The sequence below is a fragment of the Caretta caretta genome, chromosome 12 (genome assembly GCF_965140235.1).
Source record: "Caretta caretta isolate rCarCar2 chromosome 12, rCarCar1.hap1, whole genome shotgun sequence".
In the NCBI taxonomy this organism is placed as follows: Eukaryota; Metazoa; Chordata; order Testudines; family Cheloniidae; genus Caretta; species Caretta caretta.
The window spans coordinates 1,381,341-1,400,381 of NC_134217.1; the positions used below are offsets into that span (position 1 = coordinate 1,381,341).

The 19,041-nt window shown below is 57.7% G+C and overlaps 2 protein-coding genes across 7 annotated transcripts; one reads left to right on the top strand and one right to left on the bottom strand.

Annotated features, from left to right (window-relative positions):
- Positions 1–1,331: 1,331 nt before the first annotated feature.
- LOC125620880 (chymotrypsinogen 2) lies at positions 1,332–18,634 on the bottom strand. 6 transcript variants are annotated; one of them, XM_048817112.2, is made up of 8 exons: positions 17,781–18,546; positions 15,920–16,102; positions 14,985–15,197; positions 5,551–5,720; positions 3,607–3,745; positions 3,049–3,152; positions 2,096–2,175; positions 1,332–1,545 (listed from the first exon to the last, which is right to left on the bottom strand). In XM_048817112.2, exons 5-8 carry the CDS (start codon positions 3,656–3,658, stop codon positions 1,338–1,340), a joined length of 444 nt encoding a protein of 147 aa, XP_048673069.1. In that variant the 5' UTR covers positions 3,659–3,745; positions 5,551–5,720; positions 14,985–15,197; positions 15,920–16,102; positions 17,781–18,546; the 3' UTR covers positions 1,332–1,337. The 6 variants fall into 6 exon arrangements, with proteins under 6 accessions (XP_048673069.1, XP_048673071.1, XP_048673070.1 ...); XM_048817114.2 differs by lacking the exon at positions 14,985–15,197; XM_048817113.2 differs by lacking the exon at positions 5,551–5,720.
- Positions 10,663–18,796, top strand: LOC125620877 (chymotrypsinogen 2). Its single transcript, XM_048817105.2, has 7 exons — positions 10,663–10,779; positions 11,220–11,323; positions 14,444–14,523; positions 15,723–15,801; positions 16,112–16,292; positions 16,795–16,928; positions 18,581–18,796. The coding sequence occupies exons 1-7, from the start codon at positions 10,728–10,730 to the stop codon at positions 18,740–18,742; spliced, it is 792 nt and encodes a 263-aa protein (XP_048673062.2). The 5' UTR covers positions 10,663–10,727; the 3' UTR covers positions 18,743–18,796.
- Positions 18,797–19,041: the final 245 nt, after the last annotated feature.

Consider the following 19,041-nt stretch of genomic DNA (forward strand, 5'->3'; position numbering starts at 1 on the left):
CACCGAGAGGACAGCTTTGCACTGTCACGCTGGGTTGCAGCCCCTGCTGCCGGCTCAAAGAAGAAGGGTATTGAGGAGCCATGGCTGGAGGGGTTCTTTGCTCCCCAGCTAGGCAAGCCCAGAGGGACGGCTTGGCTGCTGAATTCTATTGGGTGGGGACTTTGAACTACTAGGACCTGTCCAGCCTGCTAGCAGACTGGCACTGCCAGACTGTGTCTTCACTGCACAGTTCTCCCAGGTTATCTGCACCCGGCATAGCCTAGCTCAGGTGTGAGCATCCCCATGGCCAAGCACACCTCTCGTTACTGCGCCTTCCATGCTTCTGCCCTCACGTGGGTGTGGCTGGAGCATGGCCCGTGGTACGCTGGGCTGAGATGTACACGGATTTCTTCCCAGTTTCTCCTTCAAAAGGAATGATGGGGAGGCACTGGAGGGTGGGCAGCACCTGTGTGATTTGTGCCACCACTCCTGCAAAGTGGACGAGTTAATGTCAAACTGCAGCCCGTGTCCAGCTACAACCTGGGGATAACTGGCTGGCAGCAGCACTGCTGAGAGGGGCTGGAGGTTACAATGCGCCACAAACTGAGCAGGGTTCAGCAACGTGACATATCTGTGAAAAAGGCTAATATGGCTCTGGGGTGTATTAAAAGGAGTGTTGTGTGTAAGGCATAGGAGGTCATTGTCCCATTCTGCTCAGCACTGGGGAGGCCCCCAATGTCCAGTTCTGGGCACCGCACTTTAGGGAAGATGTGGACAAATTGAGAGTCCAGAGAACAGCAACAAAATGGATCAAAAGTTTAGAAAACCTGCCCTGTGAGGAAAGGTTAAACCTGGTCAGCCATGGGCATGTTTAGTCTGGAGAAAAGATGGCTGAGGAGGTACCTGGTAAGTCTTCAAACATGTTCAGGGCTGTTAGAAAGATCAATTATTTGCTGTGTCAAAGGACAAGACCTAAGGGACTTTATCTGCAGCAAGGGAGATGTAGGTTTGATGTGAGGAAAAACTTTCTAACTCTCAGGGTAGGTAAGTTCCAAGGGAAGCTATGGAATCTGTCATGAGAGGTTTAAGAACAGGTGGGACAAACCCCTGTCAGGGCTGATCTAGGTTTACTTGGGCCTGCCTCTGCGCAGGGGGCTGGACTAGATGATCTGTCGATGCTACGGGATGGTACCATGCGCTGCAGTACGTAGCCATGTGCATGATCCCACCAGGGGATGCAGATAGACTGGAGAAGACCAGACACCCTGTGCCTTTGGTTTCGATTGTACCCCATCCACCACATGAGCCCTGTCGCAGCCCAGGAGCCAAGGACTGCAGGGTATGGGCACAGCTGGTCTCTAATGTGTCTTTATTGACCCGTCACACTGGGAACGTGCTGCTGCATTAATAGGCCGCGATGGTCTGGTCGATCCAGGCCCTGAGCTTGGTGACGCAGGTGTAAACGCTGGGCGTGGAGGGGGAGCAGGTGCTGCTTCCCCAGGAGACGATCCCCACCAGGGTCCAGGCACCGTCCTGCTGGCACACCAGGGGGCCACCGGAGTCACCCTGCAAGGAGAAGCAGCAGGTTGGGGGGGCGTCTCCTTCTAGGGGGTCGCAAAGCGAGGGGGACCTGCTCATCCACCGGCTGTTCCCCGAATGCAAACGAGTCTGCGCTTGTCTGGATGGAGCCCTGTGTATCCACTGTGGGTCCCAGGGCTCGGGAGAGCTATGGGGAGCGGGGATTGCGGGCAGGGAAAGGGGAGCCTAAAGGAAGGGAGGGAGGGATGCATAGATCCCTGGTTAGATCAAGGGGGGCTGCATGGACAGATGCAGGGATGGGGTGACAGGCAGGCAGGGAGGGAGGGATGGCTAGAGGTAGGCTCAGGGCCTGGGCAGCCGGGCAGGGGATTGCAGGGCTGAAGGAAGCAGCCAGGGACATGCTACCCGAGAGGAGTTCCCTGTGTCAGGACACTGATGCCTGGGCCCCATCCCCAGCAGTATCTGCCTGGACAGCTCAGTGCAGGTGGCACATCCATCCCCTCTGCGTCCCCTTGCCCGCCTGTCCAACTCTAGTGCTAGGACCATGGTGCTCCGCAGTTCCTGCCCTGGTTCCTACCTGACGCTGCAGTGGGCAGTGGTGACCACCCAGTTCTCGCTGATCAGGGAGCCGCCACAGAAATGGAAGCTGGTGTTGTCCTGCGGGGAGAGGGAGGGCGGGTGGTGACTGAGCCAGCCCACAACAGCTGTGTGCTGGGTACCCCCCAAGTCTGCCTGGCGGGAGCTGCTGGGAACCAGGGGAGGGGAACTGGGGCCAGAGCATCAAAATAAGGGGGAGCAGCTGGCTGAGACCCATCCCTGGGAAGCAGGCGCCCCTTCCTAGCAGCCAGTGCCCTCTGCCCCCTTTGCCAGGCTCTGCCAGACACAGATTGCAGCAGCAGCAGGCCTGCCCCACCCCGCAGGGATCTCTGCCGAGCCTGTGTGCTTAGAAGGGAGCCAGGGTGTGCGATGCCCGGCAGGGGCTGGGAGCGGCAGGAGAGAAGGGAACTCGGGGCAGGGGAAGGGTTCCCACCAGATCCTGGGTGCTGGAGCTGAGGGGCTCTGGGAGCAGGGCTGGGGGAAGGGTCCTGGCAGGTGCCCTTGGAGTGGCAGAGAGGCAAGGTCAGTTCATCCCACTATCTTGGGCAGCGCTGCCCCTGTCGGGTAACAGGCCCTTGTTCCACAGTAGAGCAGGCACCGACGGGGGGCAGGGAGGCTGGGAATCCATCTACACACTGGAGCCAATCTAAGCAGCTAGGGACAGCCAGTGCTGCTGGGAAACGCACACAGAACGTGGAGGCGGGTGCTGCAGGGAGCAGCTGGGGGCCCAGATGCCAAGGTGATGGGCATGTGCAGGCCCTGTCAGATGAATCCCCAGTAGCACTGAGACACTGCCTAGCTGCCCTGGGACACCATGAAATCACATCCCCCACCTCCCCGGGTTCTCTAAGGGCCAGGCCCCTCCTGCCTTTCCCCCCAGCTTTGCTCCCCACGGGGGTCCCTGCCTGGCCGAAGGGGTTGCTGGGCTCTCACCTGCAGGGAGACCTGCCAGGGCCAGGATCCAGGAACCGCCGTCTCGCCGTTCACGATTCGTGCATAACCGCTGATGACAGGTTGGATGGCAGGGAGGCCGCAGCCTGCAGGAGGGAAGGAGAGGAGTTGACCACAGCTCCTGGTGTCCAGCTGGGAGGGAGCACAGCGCTAGGGCCCAGGCTGCTCCATGGGGCACCCCAGCAGTGGGGCAGTAGCTGGGGGATCGGTCAGTGGCTGGGGGACCTTGCTACAGCCATGGGCATGCACTGCCCACTCCAGTTCACCTGGGGGCGTCCCCCAGGGCCAGGGCCAGGGCTGTACTGCCACCATGGGGGGGAGGATGGACTGGGGGGGCCCCGAGCGCTGTCAAGCACAGCATGGCATTGGCCGCATCCATCTGCGCCATCAGCAGTGTCTCTCCAGCCGCGGGAGTAGTGACAGGGCTGGGGCCACCGTCACCTGCGTCTTCTCGGGAGCTCCCTGTGGCAGAGAGACCCTTCCCCGGCTCTGGGCCTTCCAGCCCCTGCTGGCAGTCGAAGGAGGCTGGGTGGCACTTACCATGGGCAGCGCCCAGGAAGGCGAGGCAGGGCAGGAGCCAGAGGAAAGCCATTCTGCTTCTTACATGGGTCGTGGAGACCAAGCAGGGTCAGCAGCCCTTTTTATACTCCTGCCAGGGGCAGCTCTGGGGAGGTGGCAGCTAAGAAAGAGACAGGAGCCAGTTTTTCACCCTGCTGTCTGGGGCCATTGGGGAGATAAGCTGGGCATCCCTGAGGGGCCATGGGCAGAGTTCCAAGGGGCAGGCTGGCCTGGGGGCAGGGCTTGGGCCAGGAGCTGGGACCACAGCAGCTGCTCCCTGGAGGAGTGTGGGGAGCCAGGGAGCTGCATGGGAGCCAGAGGGCCAAGACCTGGGAGCAGAGAGCCCGTGGGAGTCTGCGACCCTCTGCCCTCAGGGGAGTGACAACCCCAGGGAGCCAGGCACCACGTCCTGCAGTGCATGATGCATGCTTCCCTTCCCCACTCAGCATCCTGCAGGCTGTGCAGAGGGGAGAACACAATGCCCAGGGCTCTGCGAAAGCTGTCCTAATGCTCAGTGGGCTGCTTCTTTGGTTTACCATCCAAATGGTGTTTTACCAGTCACCCTGTGACCCGGCCTCTCCTCGCGCACCGTGCCTTGCTGGCGGCAAGTGTTACTTCTGGGGGAATTCTGCGCCACTGCGCACACACGTAATTAATGTCCCACGCAGCCTGTTTCTTTACAGAAAATAAATTCTGCCGGAAAGTTGCTGCAGTTCCGCCTTTTGCCCACCAGGGACCACTGTGGTGCTAGAACTGAGTAGGCGCTCCCAGGTGCCAGACTTGCAGCAGGGGCTGAATGGCAGTGGAGGCGTGGGTACAGGGGGGAGCGGGCAGGGACACATGGAGATGGGGCAGGGAGTGCAGGGACACATGGGGGAAGGCAGGTGACTGAGTGGGGGCACAGAGACACATGGGAACGGGGAAAGGGGGTGCAGGTACACATGGGGATGGTAGGAGGGGATGCAGGGACAGATGGGGAAGGGGTGCAGGAACATATGGGGAAAGGGGCAGATGTGCCTGACTGAATGGGAGAGGCTAGGGGTCAGCCAGGGTCTGCATGGGGGAGGCTCCCTAACAATCCCTCCCTGCCCCCCCCCCACCCAAATCTGTTTCATATTTCTCCCACCCACACCCAACAACCCTCCAGGTTCACTCCCAGGCTCCTTCCTGATCCTCCATTACCCCTGGCTCCCCCAAGCCTTTGCACTGCTTCTGAAGGGGCAGGAAATACGTTCCTGTTCTGTAGTTTAAATGAATTACTCAAAGTTACATATTAATATGCCTAGTGAGGAATCTATTTGACAAAAAACATTTCCTGAATAATTTTCGTTGTCTGGATTGTTCCAGGCATACTTGCTGACAAGTATTTTGAAATAAATCACCAAAATAATTGAAACTGGGGTGATTATATTACATTATATATTATATTGTGCTATTTTGACAAATAAAATATGCTGAATTTTAAAATATTGGGTGCAGAATTTTCAGGCACAGAATTCCGCCAGGAGTAAAGTGTGCAGCACCCAAACCCTAACAATTCTGCAGCCAGTTCTTAGCTGGGCTTAAACCTTGCCCTGAGCTGGGGAGTCCCCTGCGCAGAGATATTTGGCTCTCCCCAACCCACAGTCAACAGACCCTTTGCACTTCTGCCCCCATCCAGAGGCTGGGTGGCTTTCCTCGGCGCCTGTTCAGCTCACCAGAGCGCCCTCAGAGTGGGGTGTGGGGCTTTCCCTGGCCAGCCAGCACACCTGTGGCAGGTGCCAGAAGGTTTCTGATAAGCACGGGGGATGGGCAGCACCCTGACCCGGACACAAGTGGGTAATAGGCTGAGCAATAGGGCAGCAGGAGGACCCTCAGCTGCTCTTCTCAGCTCCAGGGCTCCTCAGTGAATGCCCCGCAGTGTGCTCGGATGCTGCCGCCAGTTACCGACTCAGCTGCCAACTGATGCTTTCAAGACTTTCCCTCCATCTCCTCCCTGTTCGGTCAGCTCCAGTCTGTGCATGTTCATCAGTTGCATTTGTCCTCTCCACCTTCTCTGGGTTGCCTTTGCATGGTCCACTCATGGAAGAGATCCTGGCATCACTGTGGGGAGTTCTCTGAAAACATCCATTCAATGTGCAGTGGCCGTCAAAAAAGTGAACAGAATGTTGGGAATCATCGAGAAAGAGTGAGATAATAAGACAGAAAATATCCTATTGCCTCTGTATAAATCCACGGTACGCCCACATCTTGAATACTGCGTGCAGATGTGATCGCCCCATCTCAAAAAAGGTATATTGGAAGGTTCAGAAAATGATTAGGGGTATAGAACAGCTTCCGTATGAGGAGAGATTAATAAGACTGGGACTTTTCAGCTTAGAAAAGAGGCGACTAAGGGGGATATGATAGAGGTCTATAAAATCATGACTGGTGTGGAGAAAGTAAATAAGGAAGTGTTATTTACTCCTCATAACACAAGAACAAGGGGCCACCAAATGAAATTAATAGGTAGCAGGTTTAAAACAAACAAAAGAAAGTTTTTTTTCCACACAACACGCTGTCAACCTCTGGAACTCCTTGCCAGAGGGTGTTGTGAAGGCCAAGACTATAAGGGGGTTCAAAAGGGAGCTAGATAGATTCATGGAGGACAGGTCCATCAATGGCTATTAGCCAGGATGGGCAGGGATGGTGTCCTTAGCCTCTGTTTGCCAGAAGCTGGGATTGGGTGACGGGATGGATCACTTGATGATTACCCATCCTGTTCATTCCCTCTGGGGCACCTGGCACTGGCCACTGTCAGCAGACAGGATACTGGGCTGGATGGACCTTTGGTCTGACCCAGTCTGGCCATTCTTATGTTCTTAATCACCAAGTGATCCATGCCCTGTCGGCCATTCCCAGCTTCTGGCAAACACAGGCTAGGGACACTAGCCCTAATAAATCAATTCATAGGAACTGACTCTGTGGGTGCTCTGTGGTTGGAACACGCATGGGGAAAAAACAGTGGGTGCGGAACACCCACTGGCAGCCCCGCATCAGTTCCCCCCAGCACCTCCCCCCTGCCGGCGGGCCCCTAGATCAGTGCCCCCGCTCCCTCCCAGCGCCTCCCACCTGCCACAAACAGCTGTTTTGTAGTGTTCTGGGAGGCTGGGAGGGAGGGGGGAGGAGTGGGGACACCATGAGCTCCAAGGCGGGGGCAGAACTGGGAGGGAAGATGCGGGGTGGGGGCAGAAAGAGGCAGGATGGGGGTGAGGCCTTAGGGGAAGGGGTGGAGTGGGGGGCGGTGCCTGGGGCAGAGCCAGGGGTCGAGCACCCCCCAGCAGTTTGAAAAGTCGGCACCAATGAATCAATTAAAATATAATCCTTACATTTCACTGTATAGTATATAGAGCAGTAGAAGAGTCATTGTATGAAATTCTAGTTTGTACTGACTTCCCTAGTGTTTTTATGTAGCCTGCTGTAAAACTAGGCAAATATCTAGATGAGTTGATGTACCCCCATGGAAGACCTCTGTGTACCTCCAGGCGTACATGCACGCCTGGTTGAGAACCACTGCTGTAATGCATCTCAGCCCTTCTAGAGGAGACATGATTCCCTCCTGCTATGGAAACACTGCCCCAGCCTCTCTACTGGCCCTTTCATGGCAGATGCTGATGAAGGTTCTCTGAATACATGAGAAATACTCATCTGAAGGAAATAACCCACCTGGGAGCAGGTGAAGGTTCAGATGGGCCACCCCCACTCTGATGGGGGTCCTTCCAGCTCAGTGGCCTGACTCCAGCTGGGCCCAACCCCAATGCTTCGGAAAAAGCTGAGCACCGTCCACAATGCACCTGGCCAGTTGTGAAGCTATTACCCCCTGACTCCCTCTGATAATCAGAGTATGTTCTCAAGTCATAAACAGGGTGACCCTGCACATGCATCCCAGCTAAACACCTTGATCCCAGTAAGGAGATTAATCAGCACTTTGGAAATCCAGACTCGGCCCTTAACGCCATGATGTCCTGTAGCAATGAGTTCCACAGGTCGATTATAAATGGCATAAAGTATTATTTATTTTTATTGGCACTATACATAATATTTCAGAGTAGCAGTCATGTTAGTCTGTATTTGCAAAAACAAAAGGAGTACTTGTGGCACCTTAGAGACTAACCAATTTATTTGAGCATGAGCTTTCGTGAGCTACAGCTCTGCAAAAACAAAAGGAGGACTTGTGGCACCTTAGAGACTAACCAATTTATTTGAGCATAAACTTTCGTGAGCTGGGAGTATGGACCTGAGAGGAAGCAGCTGGATGGGGTTTTCCTGGGCACAGAGCTTGCTGGAGTTGCAGACTTGGGGATGTCTGAGCTAGTGCTTGCTGTCATTCAATCCTACTGTGCCCAGGGGAGCAGGACTGTGTGTGCTGTAGCAGGGCAGCCACCAACAGAGGGCTCTCTTGTGGTGTGGGCAAGCTGTCCCTACCTCAATTTCCCTCTGCTGGAGTCCCCGTAATTCCATGACACAGCACATGCCACATGCCAGCATCTTCCACCACACTCAGGCTCTTCCTCAGTCCTCTTCTGTCCCTGCCATCCCTTCCCCTGGCGTACCAGCGTGCTCCTCCAGCGGGACCCTCCCAGCCTCTCTGCTGGGAGATCAGTTCCCCTGCGCAGGTCCTCTGGCTCCAGCTGTCCACCATAGAGACATGGAAGGGGGGTGGGGTAGCCTGCTCTGCTACATCCCTGCCTCTGTCCAGCCCACCCCTCTGCTGCCTTCAGCCCGCCCCTCAGAGATGGCCTTTATCTCTGTCTCCCTAAGCCCTTGCAGTGCCAAGTGCTGCCCTGCCCTCTGAACTGACCAAAGGGGCGGGGCACGGGTCCTGGCACAGGGGCGCTGAACCTGCCTTCTATCCAGGCCAGCCAGGGTCTCCTGTGACTGCGGGACCTATTTCCAATCCTCCGTCTGTTCACGCCTCCGGGCAAAGTTCCTCTGGGCGGCTTCCACTGACTCCCTTGATGCCTTTGAGGAGCAGTGGGCGCTGTCCAGGGTTCTCTGCTCGGTGTCCCCTTCCGGTTCCCTTCGTTTGACCCTTTGACCACACTCCTGTCCCTGTTATTTCATTAGTTGTCCCCCGGAATCATTTGATTTTCGGGTCCTGTGGATCCTCCCCTTAGGCTGGGGGGGGGTCCTTTAGCAGTGGGCGGGCTTTCGCCCACCCACTTCCCAGATCCCAGTAGGATCCAGGCCAGCCACCCTGGGCCAAGGCCATTCTTTGTGAGCAACTAGCCAAAGAAACTCGTGATGTGCATCCTCCCTTCCTCTTCCTCCTGCAGCGACCGGCCAGGCCTCACTTCCTGGCTAAAAGGGGCAGCAGCCGCTGCCACCATCTCCGGGCCTAAGAAAAGATCAAAGGTGGCATTCACAATGGGAATTAGGCGCCTCTTCCCATGGGAGTTGGGCACCTACGAGCCTTCTTGATTCCCTCAACTCTGCATGATGTCAAGTATCATAGGGGTAGTCGCGTTTGTCTGTATCCATAAAAACAATGAGGATTACGGTGGCACCTTAAAGACTAACAAATTTATTTGGGCCTAAGCAATTTCCCCTCTCTTGGAATTGACACCTTCCTCATCAATTATTGGGAGTGGACTGAATTGACCCTGTCCGCATGGGTTCTCCACTGGTGAGGTACCTCCCTTCTCTTCATGTGCCAGTATCTATCTATGCCTGGATCTGTCATTTTCACTCCATGCATCTGAAGAAGTGGTTTTTTTACCCATGAAAGCTTATGCCCAAATAAATCTTTAAGGTGCCAGCAGACTCCTCATTGTTTTTCCTCAACTCTGAGCCACTTAGCCAAATCCCCTCCAGCTCTTCTCTGGAGGTGACACAACCTTGTTGGGGCCCTCTCCTCACACGGGGGCAGCCTCTCCTCTGCCCCTTGGCAATCTCCCATGTTGTGGAAACCAGAGCTGTCCCTGGTGCCTGGTGGGGGAATCAGCCTGTCTCAGCACTTGCTAGGTTGGCATCTGCCACACCAAGGGCTCAGCCCTACACCTCCTGGGGACGGACACTAGAGACTGTCAAGGGGTTAAAGCCAGGCCTGGGCTGGCATCTGGCTAATCATACGCCCTGCTAATACCCGCTCAGTTTAGCCTCGGGCACAAGCAGCCGCTTTCCACTTCCTCGCATGCAGCACCAGCACCCCCATGACCCCAACGCCCACCCTCTGGCCCCAAGTGCCCATTCCTGCAGGACTGGGCTGGGCAATCCCCCTCCAGGGTCAGCAGCTCGGCCCGAAAACCAGTTCTCTGGGGGACCCAGAACAAAGAAACCCTGAGATGGGCTGGCAGATGGAGGTCTTGGGCTGCACCCCAGCCCCTGCCCTGGGACAGCACAACCAGCCAGTGCGAGGTCCAGGACAGGGCTGTCAAAGCAAAGGTGCTCTGAAGGAAACCGCACCACAAGAAGCGCAAGGAGAGAGGGAATAACAGGTATAAATGGGGCTGTTATTCCCACAACATCATGACAATATGCACTGAAGTGGGCGGGGCAACTGCAGGGACCAGGGCTCAGGACTCCTGGGTTCTCCATGCAGCTACATCCCGGACACACTAAAGGACCCTGGGGCTAGTCCCTGCTCTGCAGTGGCCCATCTGGCTGGGGTGGGGGCCACTGGAGGGTGCTGGCTCAAAACGCATGGTGCTGGGAGGATTAGGCAGTGCCAACTGTACGGCAGAACAATTTGCTCATCACTAACACCTCAGTGGGGAGGGGCAGTGTGCACCCCACACTGCGAGGCAAGGCCCTGGCTGCCTGGCACCCGGATCTCCCGGGGTTGTCACTCCCTTGAGGACAGAGGGTCACTGATTCCCACGGGCTCCCTGCTCCCAGGCCTATGTCCATCGGCTCTCTGGCTCCCCACACTCCTCCAGACAGCAGCTGCTGCGGTCCCAAGCCCTGCCCCCAGCCAGCCTGACCCCTGGTGCTCTGCCCACGGCTCCTTTGGGGCTGCCAGCTTATCTCCCCAAGGACAGCAGGGTGGAAAATTGGCTCCTGTCCCTTTCTGAGCTGCCTCCTGGCAAGAGTATATAAAGGGCTGCTGACCCTGCTTGGTCTCCACGACCCATGTAAGAAGCAGAATGGCTTTCCTCTGGCTCCTGCCCTGCCTCGCCTTCCTGGGCGCTGCCCATGGTAAGTGCCACCCGGCCTCCTTCGACTGCCAGCAGGGGCTGGAAGGCCCAGAGCCGGGAAGGGTCTCTCTGCCACAGGGAGCTCCCGAGAAGACGAAGGTGACGGTGGCCCCAGCCCTGTCGCTACTCCCGCGGCTGGAGAGACACTGCTGATGGGGCAGATGGATGCGGCCAATGCCATGCTGTGCTTGACAGCGCTCGGGGCCCCCCCAGTCCATCCTCCCCCCATGGTGGCAGTACAGCCCTGGCGGATGCCCCCAGGTGAATTGGAGTGGGCAGTGCATGCCCATGGCTGTAGCAAGGTCCCCCAGCCACTGACCGATCCCCCAGCTACTGCCCCACTGCTGGGGTGCCCCACGGAGCAGCCTGGGCCCTAGCGCTGTGCTCCCTCCCCACTGGACACCAGGAGCTGTGGTCAACTCCTCTCCTTCCCTCCTGCAGGCTGCGGCCTCCCTGCCATCCAACCTGTCATCAGCGGTTATGCACGAATCGTGAACGGCGAGACGGCGGTTCCTGGATCCTGGCCCTGGCAGGTCTCCCTGCAGGTGAGAGCCCAGCAACCCCTTCGGCCAGGCAGGGACCCCCGTGGGGAGCAAAGCTGGGGGGAAAGGCAGGAGGGGCCTGGCCCTTAGAGAACCCGGGGAGGTGGGGATGTGATTTCATGGTGTCCCAGGGCAGCTAGGCAGTGTCTCAGTGCTACTGGGGATTCATCTGACAGGGCCAGCACATAGAATCATAGAATATAAGGGTTGGAAGGGACCCCAGAAGGTCATCTAGTCCAACCCCCTGCTCGAAGCAGGACCAATTCCCAGTTAAATCATCCCAGCCAGGGCTTTGTCAAGCCTGACCTTAAAAACCTCTAAGGAAGGAGATTCTACCACCTCCCTAGGTAACGCATTCCAGTGTTTCACCACCCTCTTAGTGAAAAAGCTTTTCCTAATATCCAATCTAAACCTCCCCCACTGCAGCTTGAGACCATTACTCCTCGTTCTGTCATCTGATACCATTGAGAACAGTCTAGAGCCATCCTCTTTGGAACCCCCTTTCAGGTAGTTGAAAGCAGCTATCAAATCCCCCCTCATTCTTCTCTTCTGCAGGCTAAACAATCCCAGCTCCCTCAGCCTCTCCTCATAACTCATGTGTTCCAGACCCCTAATCATTTTTGTTGCCCTTCGCTGGACTCTCTCCAATTTATCCACATCCTTCTTGAAGTGTGGGGCCCAAAACTGGACACAGTACTCCAGATGAGGCCTCACCAATGTCGAATAGAGGGGAACGATCACGTCCCTCGATCTGCTCGCTATGCCCCTACTTATACATCCCAAAATGCCATTGGCCTTCTTGGCAACAAGGGCACACTGCTGACTCATATCCAGCTTCTCGTCCACTGTCACCCCTAGGTCCTTTTCCGCAGAACTGCTGCCTAGCCATTCGGTCCCTAGTCTGTAGCTGTGCATTGGGTTCTTCCGTCCTAAGTGCAGGACCCTGCACTTATCCTTATTGAACCTCATCAGATTTCTTTTGGCCCAATCCTCCAATTTGTCTAGGTCTTTCTGTATCCTATCCCTCCCCTCCAGCGTATCTACCACTCCTCCCAGTTTAGTATCATCCGCAAATTTGCTGAGAGTGCAATCCACACCATCCTCCAGATCATTTATGAAGATATTGAACAAAACCGGCCCCAGGACCGACCCTTGGGGCACTCCACTTGATACCGGCTGCCAACTAGACATGGAGCCATTGATAACTACCCGTTGAGCCCGACAATCTAGCCAGCTTTCTACCCACCTTGTAGTGCATTCATCCAGCCCATACTTCCTTAACTTGCTGACAAGAATACTGTGGGAGACCGTGTCAAAAGCTTTGCTAAAGTCAAGAAACAATACATCCACTGCTTTCCCTTCATCCACAGAACCAGTAATCTCATCATAAAAGGCAATTAGATTAGTCAGGCATGACCTTCCCTTGGTGAATCCATGCTGGCTGTTCCTGATCACTTTCCTCTCATGCAAGTGCTTCAGGATTGATTCTTTGAGGACCTGCTCCATGATTTTTCCAGGGACTGAAGTGAGGCTGACTGGCCTGTAGTTCCCAGGATCCTCCTTCTTCCCTTTTTTAAAGATTGGCACTACATTAGCCTTTTTCCAGTCATCCGGGACTTCCCCAGTTCGCCACGAGTTTTCAAAGATAATGGCCAATGGCTCTGCAATCACAGCCGCCAGTTCCTTCAGCACTCTCGGGTGCAACTCGTCCGGCCCCATGGACTTGTGCACGTCCAGCTTTTCTAAATAGTCCCTAACCACCTCTATCTCCACAGAGGGCTGTCCATCTCTTCCCCATTTTGTGATGCCCAGCGTAGCAGTCTGGGAGCTAACCTTGTTAGTGAAAACAGAGGCAAAAAAAGCATTGAGTACATTAGCTTTTTCCACATCCTCTGTCACTAGGTTGCCTCCCTCATTCAGTAAGGGGCCCACACATTCCTTGGCTTTCTTCTTGTTGCCAACATACCTGAAGAAACCCTTCTTGTTACTCTTGACATCTCTGGCTAGCTGCAGCTCCAGGTGCGATTTGGCCCTCCTGATAACATTCCTACATGCCCGAGCAATATTTTTATACTCTTCCCTGGTCATATGTCCAACCTTCCACTTCTTGTAAGCTTCCTTTTTATGTTTAAGATCCGCTAAGATTTCACCATTAAGCCAAGCTGGTCGCCTGCCATATTTACTATTCTTTCGACTCATCGGGATGGTTTGTCCCTGTAACCTCAACAGGGATTCCTTGAAATACAGCCAGCTCTCCTGGACTCCTTTCCCCTTCAAGTTAGTCCCCCAGGGGATCCTGGCCATCCGTTCCCTGAGGGAGTCGAAGTCTGCTTTCCTGAAGTCCAGGGTCCGTATCGTGCTGCTTACCTTTCTTCCCTGTGTCAGGATCCTGAACTCAACCAACTCATGGTCACTGCCTCCCAGATTCCCATCCATGCCCATCATCTTGGCATCTGGGCCCCCAGCTGCTCCCTGCAGCACCAGCCTCCACGTTCTGTGTGCGTTTCCCAGCAGCACTGGCTGTCCCTAGCTGCTTAGATTGGCTCCAGTGTGTAGATGGATTCCCAGCCTCCCTGCCCCCCGTCGGTGCCTGCTCTACTGTGGAACAAGGGCCTGTTACCCGACAGGGGCAGCGCTGCCCAAGATAATGGGATGAACTGACCTTGCCTCTCTGCCACTCCAAGGGCACCTGCCAGGACCCTTCCCCCAGCCCTGCTCCCAGAGCCCCTCAGCTCCAGCACCCAGGATCTGGTGGGAACCCTTCCCCTGCCCCAAGTTCCCTTCTCTCCTGCCACTCCCAGCCCCTGCCGGGCATCGCACACCCTGGCTCCCTTCCAAGCACACAGGCTCGGCAGAGATCCCTGCGAGGTGGGGCAGGCCTGCCCCTGCTGCAATCTGTGTCTGGCAGAGCCTGGCAAAGGGGGCAGAGGGCACTGGCTGCTAGGAAGGGGCGCCTGCTTCCCAGGGATGGGTCTCAGCCAGCTGCTCCCCCTTATTTTGATGCTCTGGCCCCGATTCCCCTCCCTTAGTTCCTGGCAGCCCCCTCCAGACAGCAGCGGGGGTTCCTGGCACGTGGCCATGGTAGGCCAGCTCAAACACTGCCTGCTCTCCCCCTCCCCACAGGACAACACCGGCTTCCATTTCTGCGGCGGCTCCCTGATTAGCGAGAACTGGGTGGTCACGGCTGCCCACTGCAGAGTCAGGTAGGAACCTAGGTGGGAGCCACGGGGCGCCAAGGCCCTAGGTTTACGAACTTTCTAATTGCACAAAACCGAACTTCCTTGCCCCTTTCCCGAGGCCCTGAGCCTTCTCACTCCAGCCCCCCTCCCTCAGTCGCTCGCTCTCTCCCACCCTAACTCACTTTCACCGAGCTGGGGTAGGGGGCTGGGGTATGGGAGGGCTCTGGCTGAGGGTGCGAGCTCTGGGGTGGGGCTTGGTAAGAGGGGTTTGTGGTGCACGAGGGGCTCCAGGCTGGGGGAGGGGGTTGTGATGCAGGTGGGGCTGTGGGCTCCTGGAGGGGGCTCAGGGCTGGGGCAGAGGGTTGGGGTGCAGGTGAGGGGTGTAGGGTCTTGGAGGCAGTTAGGGTGCAGGAGGGGGTTCTAACCTGGGGCAAGGGGTTCGCGGTGCAGGAGGGGGTTCAGGGGTCGGGTTCAGCAGCGCTTACCTCAGGCGGCTCCAGTCGGTGGTGCAGCGGGGCCAAGGCAGGGTTCCTGCTTGCCCTGGCAGTGGCTCCATGCTGCTCCCAGAAGCAGTCAGACTAGACTGAGGCGCGTTGCCCAAGCCTGCAGGCACCGCCCCTGCAGCTCCCATTGGCTGTGGATCCCAGAGCTTCCCTGATTGCCCCTGCGCCTAGGGGCCGCGGGACATGTTGCCGCATCTGGGAGCCATATGGTACCAGGTCAGGCAGGGAGCCTGCCTTAGCTCTGCTGCGCCACCGACCAGACTTTTAACAGGTCAGTCAGCGGTGCAGACCAGAGTCACCAGGGTCCCTTTTCAACCGGGCGTTCCAGTAAAAAAACGGACGCCTGGCAACCCTGCAAGAACCAGGCACTAGCGTTGGACAGGTGGGCGAGGGGACGCAGAGGGGATGGATGTGCCACCTGCACTGAGCTGTCCTGGCAGATACTGCTGGGGATGGGGCCCAGGCATCAGTGTCCTGATGAAGGGAGCTCCGCTCAGGGCACACGTCCCCAGCTGCTTGTTTCAGCCCTGCAATCCCCAGAGCCTAAGCCAGCTCCAGGGGCTCCCACTGCCCTGCCATACCCCTGCCACGCTTCCTGGGCATAGATCCCCCCGCACCAGGCCTGGGCAGTGCCTGGGGGAGGGGACAGAAGGTGCTGCAGGGAGCCAGGCCTGCCCCACCATTCCCTATACTCGGGGCTTCCTTTTCTTCCCCCTGCAGCACCAGTGACCGTGTGGTTCTGGGGGAATTTGACCAAGGCTCTCCGGCCGAGGATGTGCAAGTCCTGCAGATCGCCCAGGTAGGGGGCTGGCCGGCACAGGGTCCCCTCGGGGGCTGCACACATCCTCCCTCCATGGGCCTGGGACACCGGGCCCCCAGTGAGCCTTCGTGCCCACCTCAACCCCTGGTACACTCACAGGTCAGCCTGGGCCATGTCTCACGCGCAGAGCTCCTCAGGGTCCTGCAGGGGGTGGTCGCGGTCTCTGGGGAGTCCGGCTGGAGTGGGGTGGATGCGGCCTACATGGGTCCTGCTGTGGGGTGGATGAGATTTCGGTGGGGTCTCCGACAGGTGCTGGATGTGGTCTAGACTCCACTGTCTCCTGTGGCAGGTTTTCAAGAACCCCAGTTTCAGCATGTTAACCGTGAAGAATGACATCACCCTGCTGAAGCTGGCCTCCCCAGCCAAGCTGACAGCCCGCGTGTCCCCCGTGTGTCTGCCCGAGGCTACCGATGACTTCCCCGGAGGCCTGACCTGCGTGACCACGGGCTGGGGCCTGACTGATCCCAAGGGTAAAGTCTCCGGGTCTCTGCACCGCTCTGGCCGCTTGGAGGACAGACTCCTGGAGTGCCAAGGGGAACTCAACTTAGCCAACTGATCTGACTGCCATCCCCTCACCTCAGTCCCCCGCCCCCTGACCTTCCCGGGCACATACTGCACTAGGAAAGGGGGCCCTGCTCAGGACCCCCAGCTCTGGGCAGCCTTCTGCCCCTTCCGGCTAGAGTTCCAGGTCCTGTCTCTCTCCCTGTCCCAGGCCAAACCCAGAAAACTTGGCTGGAAGGCCCCCCCAGGGGTCCCCACCTGACGGGCACAGCTACCCTGTGCGTGCCCCAGGAGGGCAGGGGCAGCTGGGGCCTTTTCTCTGCAGAGGGGCCCCGGGGGGAGCTCTCCAGGCCCCTCCCTCTCTGTTGGGGTCCCAGTGCCAGGCGAGGCCATGGGGCTGTAGTGCCAGGGATCGGGAGCTGCCCCATGGTGCCCAGCTGACGCCGTCTCCTGCCTGCCTTTGTTTTCCAGCTCAGAACACCCCAGACAAGCTGCAGCAGGTGGCCCTGCCCCTGCTGACCAACACGCAGTGCAAGACCTACTGGGGCTTCAGGATCGCGGACGTCATGATCTGCGCGGGCGCTGCTGGAGCCTCCTCCTGCATGGTACCCAGCTCTGCAGCGCCGCGGCCCCGTGTCCACCTGTCTGGCCACACATCGCTCCTAGTGCTGGCACAGATCCCCAGGGGCCATGCTGTGGCCCCCACTTTACACCAGTCTCTAGAGAGAACCCCTGCAATGTGCCAGACCTCCGGGGGTCTCACTCTCCCTCCGGGTTAGAGCACGGCCTCACCGCTTCCTTAGGCTGGCCTTCAGCTCCCCTGCCTCACACCGCGAGGCCCACTGTGCCAGCACCCTGCCCAGATGCAGGGACCCCCACTGTTCGGGCGGCACCTCACCTCCAGACAAGAGGCCTGACTCCTTCTAGCAGCCAGTTCTTCTCTTATGCCTTCCAGGCCGGGGTTTGGCAGCCGGGTATCCTTGCCCAGCTTCCCTGCCAGAGACGGGCAATCCCTTATTCACTGGCTGTCAGAGCCCTGTGATTGAGTTTCCTGTTGTCTTCTCAGACACCCCATTGATATGGGGACTCAGGCCCAGATAGCTAGTACCACTTGTCTCTTCACCTGCCTTGAGAACAAACAGTTCTTTTCCACCCCACTGGGTAACAATGCAGCAAAGTGGGGAAACTGAGGCACACACCAGCTTCCTAAAAATAGCCTAGAAAATTCCCACTTCACCACAGCCACCACCCAGACGACTGTCCTTCTGGCCACCTCCCCCTTCAGCTATCCCTGCCTGTCTGTAACCCCATCCCTACAGCTGTCTACATAGCCCTCCTTTGTCCACCCCTGGCTCCATGCAGCCAGGCTTCTGCACAATTGGGACATCTGCCTCAGTTTCCCCTTCCATCGCCCCTAGACAGGAATACAGTGTCTCACTGTGCAGTTCAAGACCTACCTCCAGGCATGGTGTATTCGTGTACACGTTCAGGAACATGCAGAACCCTCATGGTAAAACTGGTCTGCCCAAACCCCCGAAGGACAGTCACAACTGCTTTCCAAGGAGCGTATCCAGCCTGTTCCCAGCTCTTTGCCCCTGCTCCAGGCTCTACTCTCCAGCCATGCCCCTGAGGGCCCCCAGATTCACTCTTCCCCTGGAGCCCCCAGTCTGGTCTCCTGGGAGAGGGCTCCCCGTGGTATCCCACTGCACGGGTCTTTTCGCTTGCAGTCCTACCCTAGATCCCCCATCCAGCACCAATCCTCTTGGTTCAGGCTCAGTGCCCCCTAACCAGCCCGGTTCTTCCCCTTGTTCCTAGGGGTCTCAGCACAACAGCTCCCAAAACTCCACTGGGCTCCCCAGCTCTGGGCCGTTCTCCCCAACAATGGCTTGCACCTTTAGCTAGTCCCACCCTCTCTGTGATGTGATCTACCTCTGCCCCCTACCTCTCTCCTTGTCCTCCCCCGGCCCCTTTCTTAAGCCCACCCGGGAGGCAGCTGACCAGTCACAGGGGGCATGGGCCTCTTCTCTCTTAAAGGGCCAGTCTCCCTACGACACCCCTTGTTTCTCTGCCCGCGATCCCCGCTCCCCATAGCTCTCCCCAGCCCTGGGACCCGCAGTGGATACACAGGGCCCCATCCAGACAAGTGCAGACTCGTTTGCATTCGGGGAACAGCCGGTGGATGAGCAGGTCCCCCTCGCTTTGCGACCCCCTAGAAGGAGACGCCCCCCCAACCTGCTGCTGCTGCTTCTCCTTGCAGGGCGACTCCGGCGGCCCCCTGGTGTGCCAGAAGGACGGCGCCTGGACCCTGGTGGGGATCGTCTCCTGGGGAAGCAGCACCTGCTCCCCCTCCACGCCCGGCGTTTACGCCCGCGTCACCAAGCTCAGGGCCTGGATCGACCAGACCATCGCGGCCAATTAACGCAGCAGCACGTTCCCAGCGTGACGGGTCAATAAAGACACATTAGAGACCAGCTGTGCCCGTGCCCATGCCCTGCAGTCCTTGGCTCCTGGGCCGCGACAGGGCTCATGGGAGGGGAGAAAGCTGGGGCAGTGGGGACCCCCTGGCCTCGTCTGCTCTCGCCCCCGGCCTGGGGGAGTTTGTCCTTGTAGCCCACTGTCCCTGGGGCTCTCCGAAGGCCCTACAAGTTCTGCGGGACGCTGTGGGTTGGGCGCCCCGAGGCGGGCCAGGGGAGGGCTGTCATGCCAGGCGGCACCAGC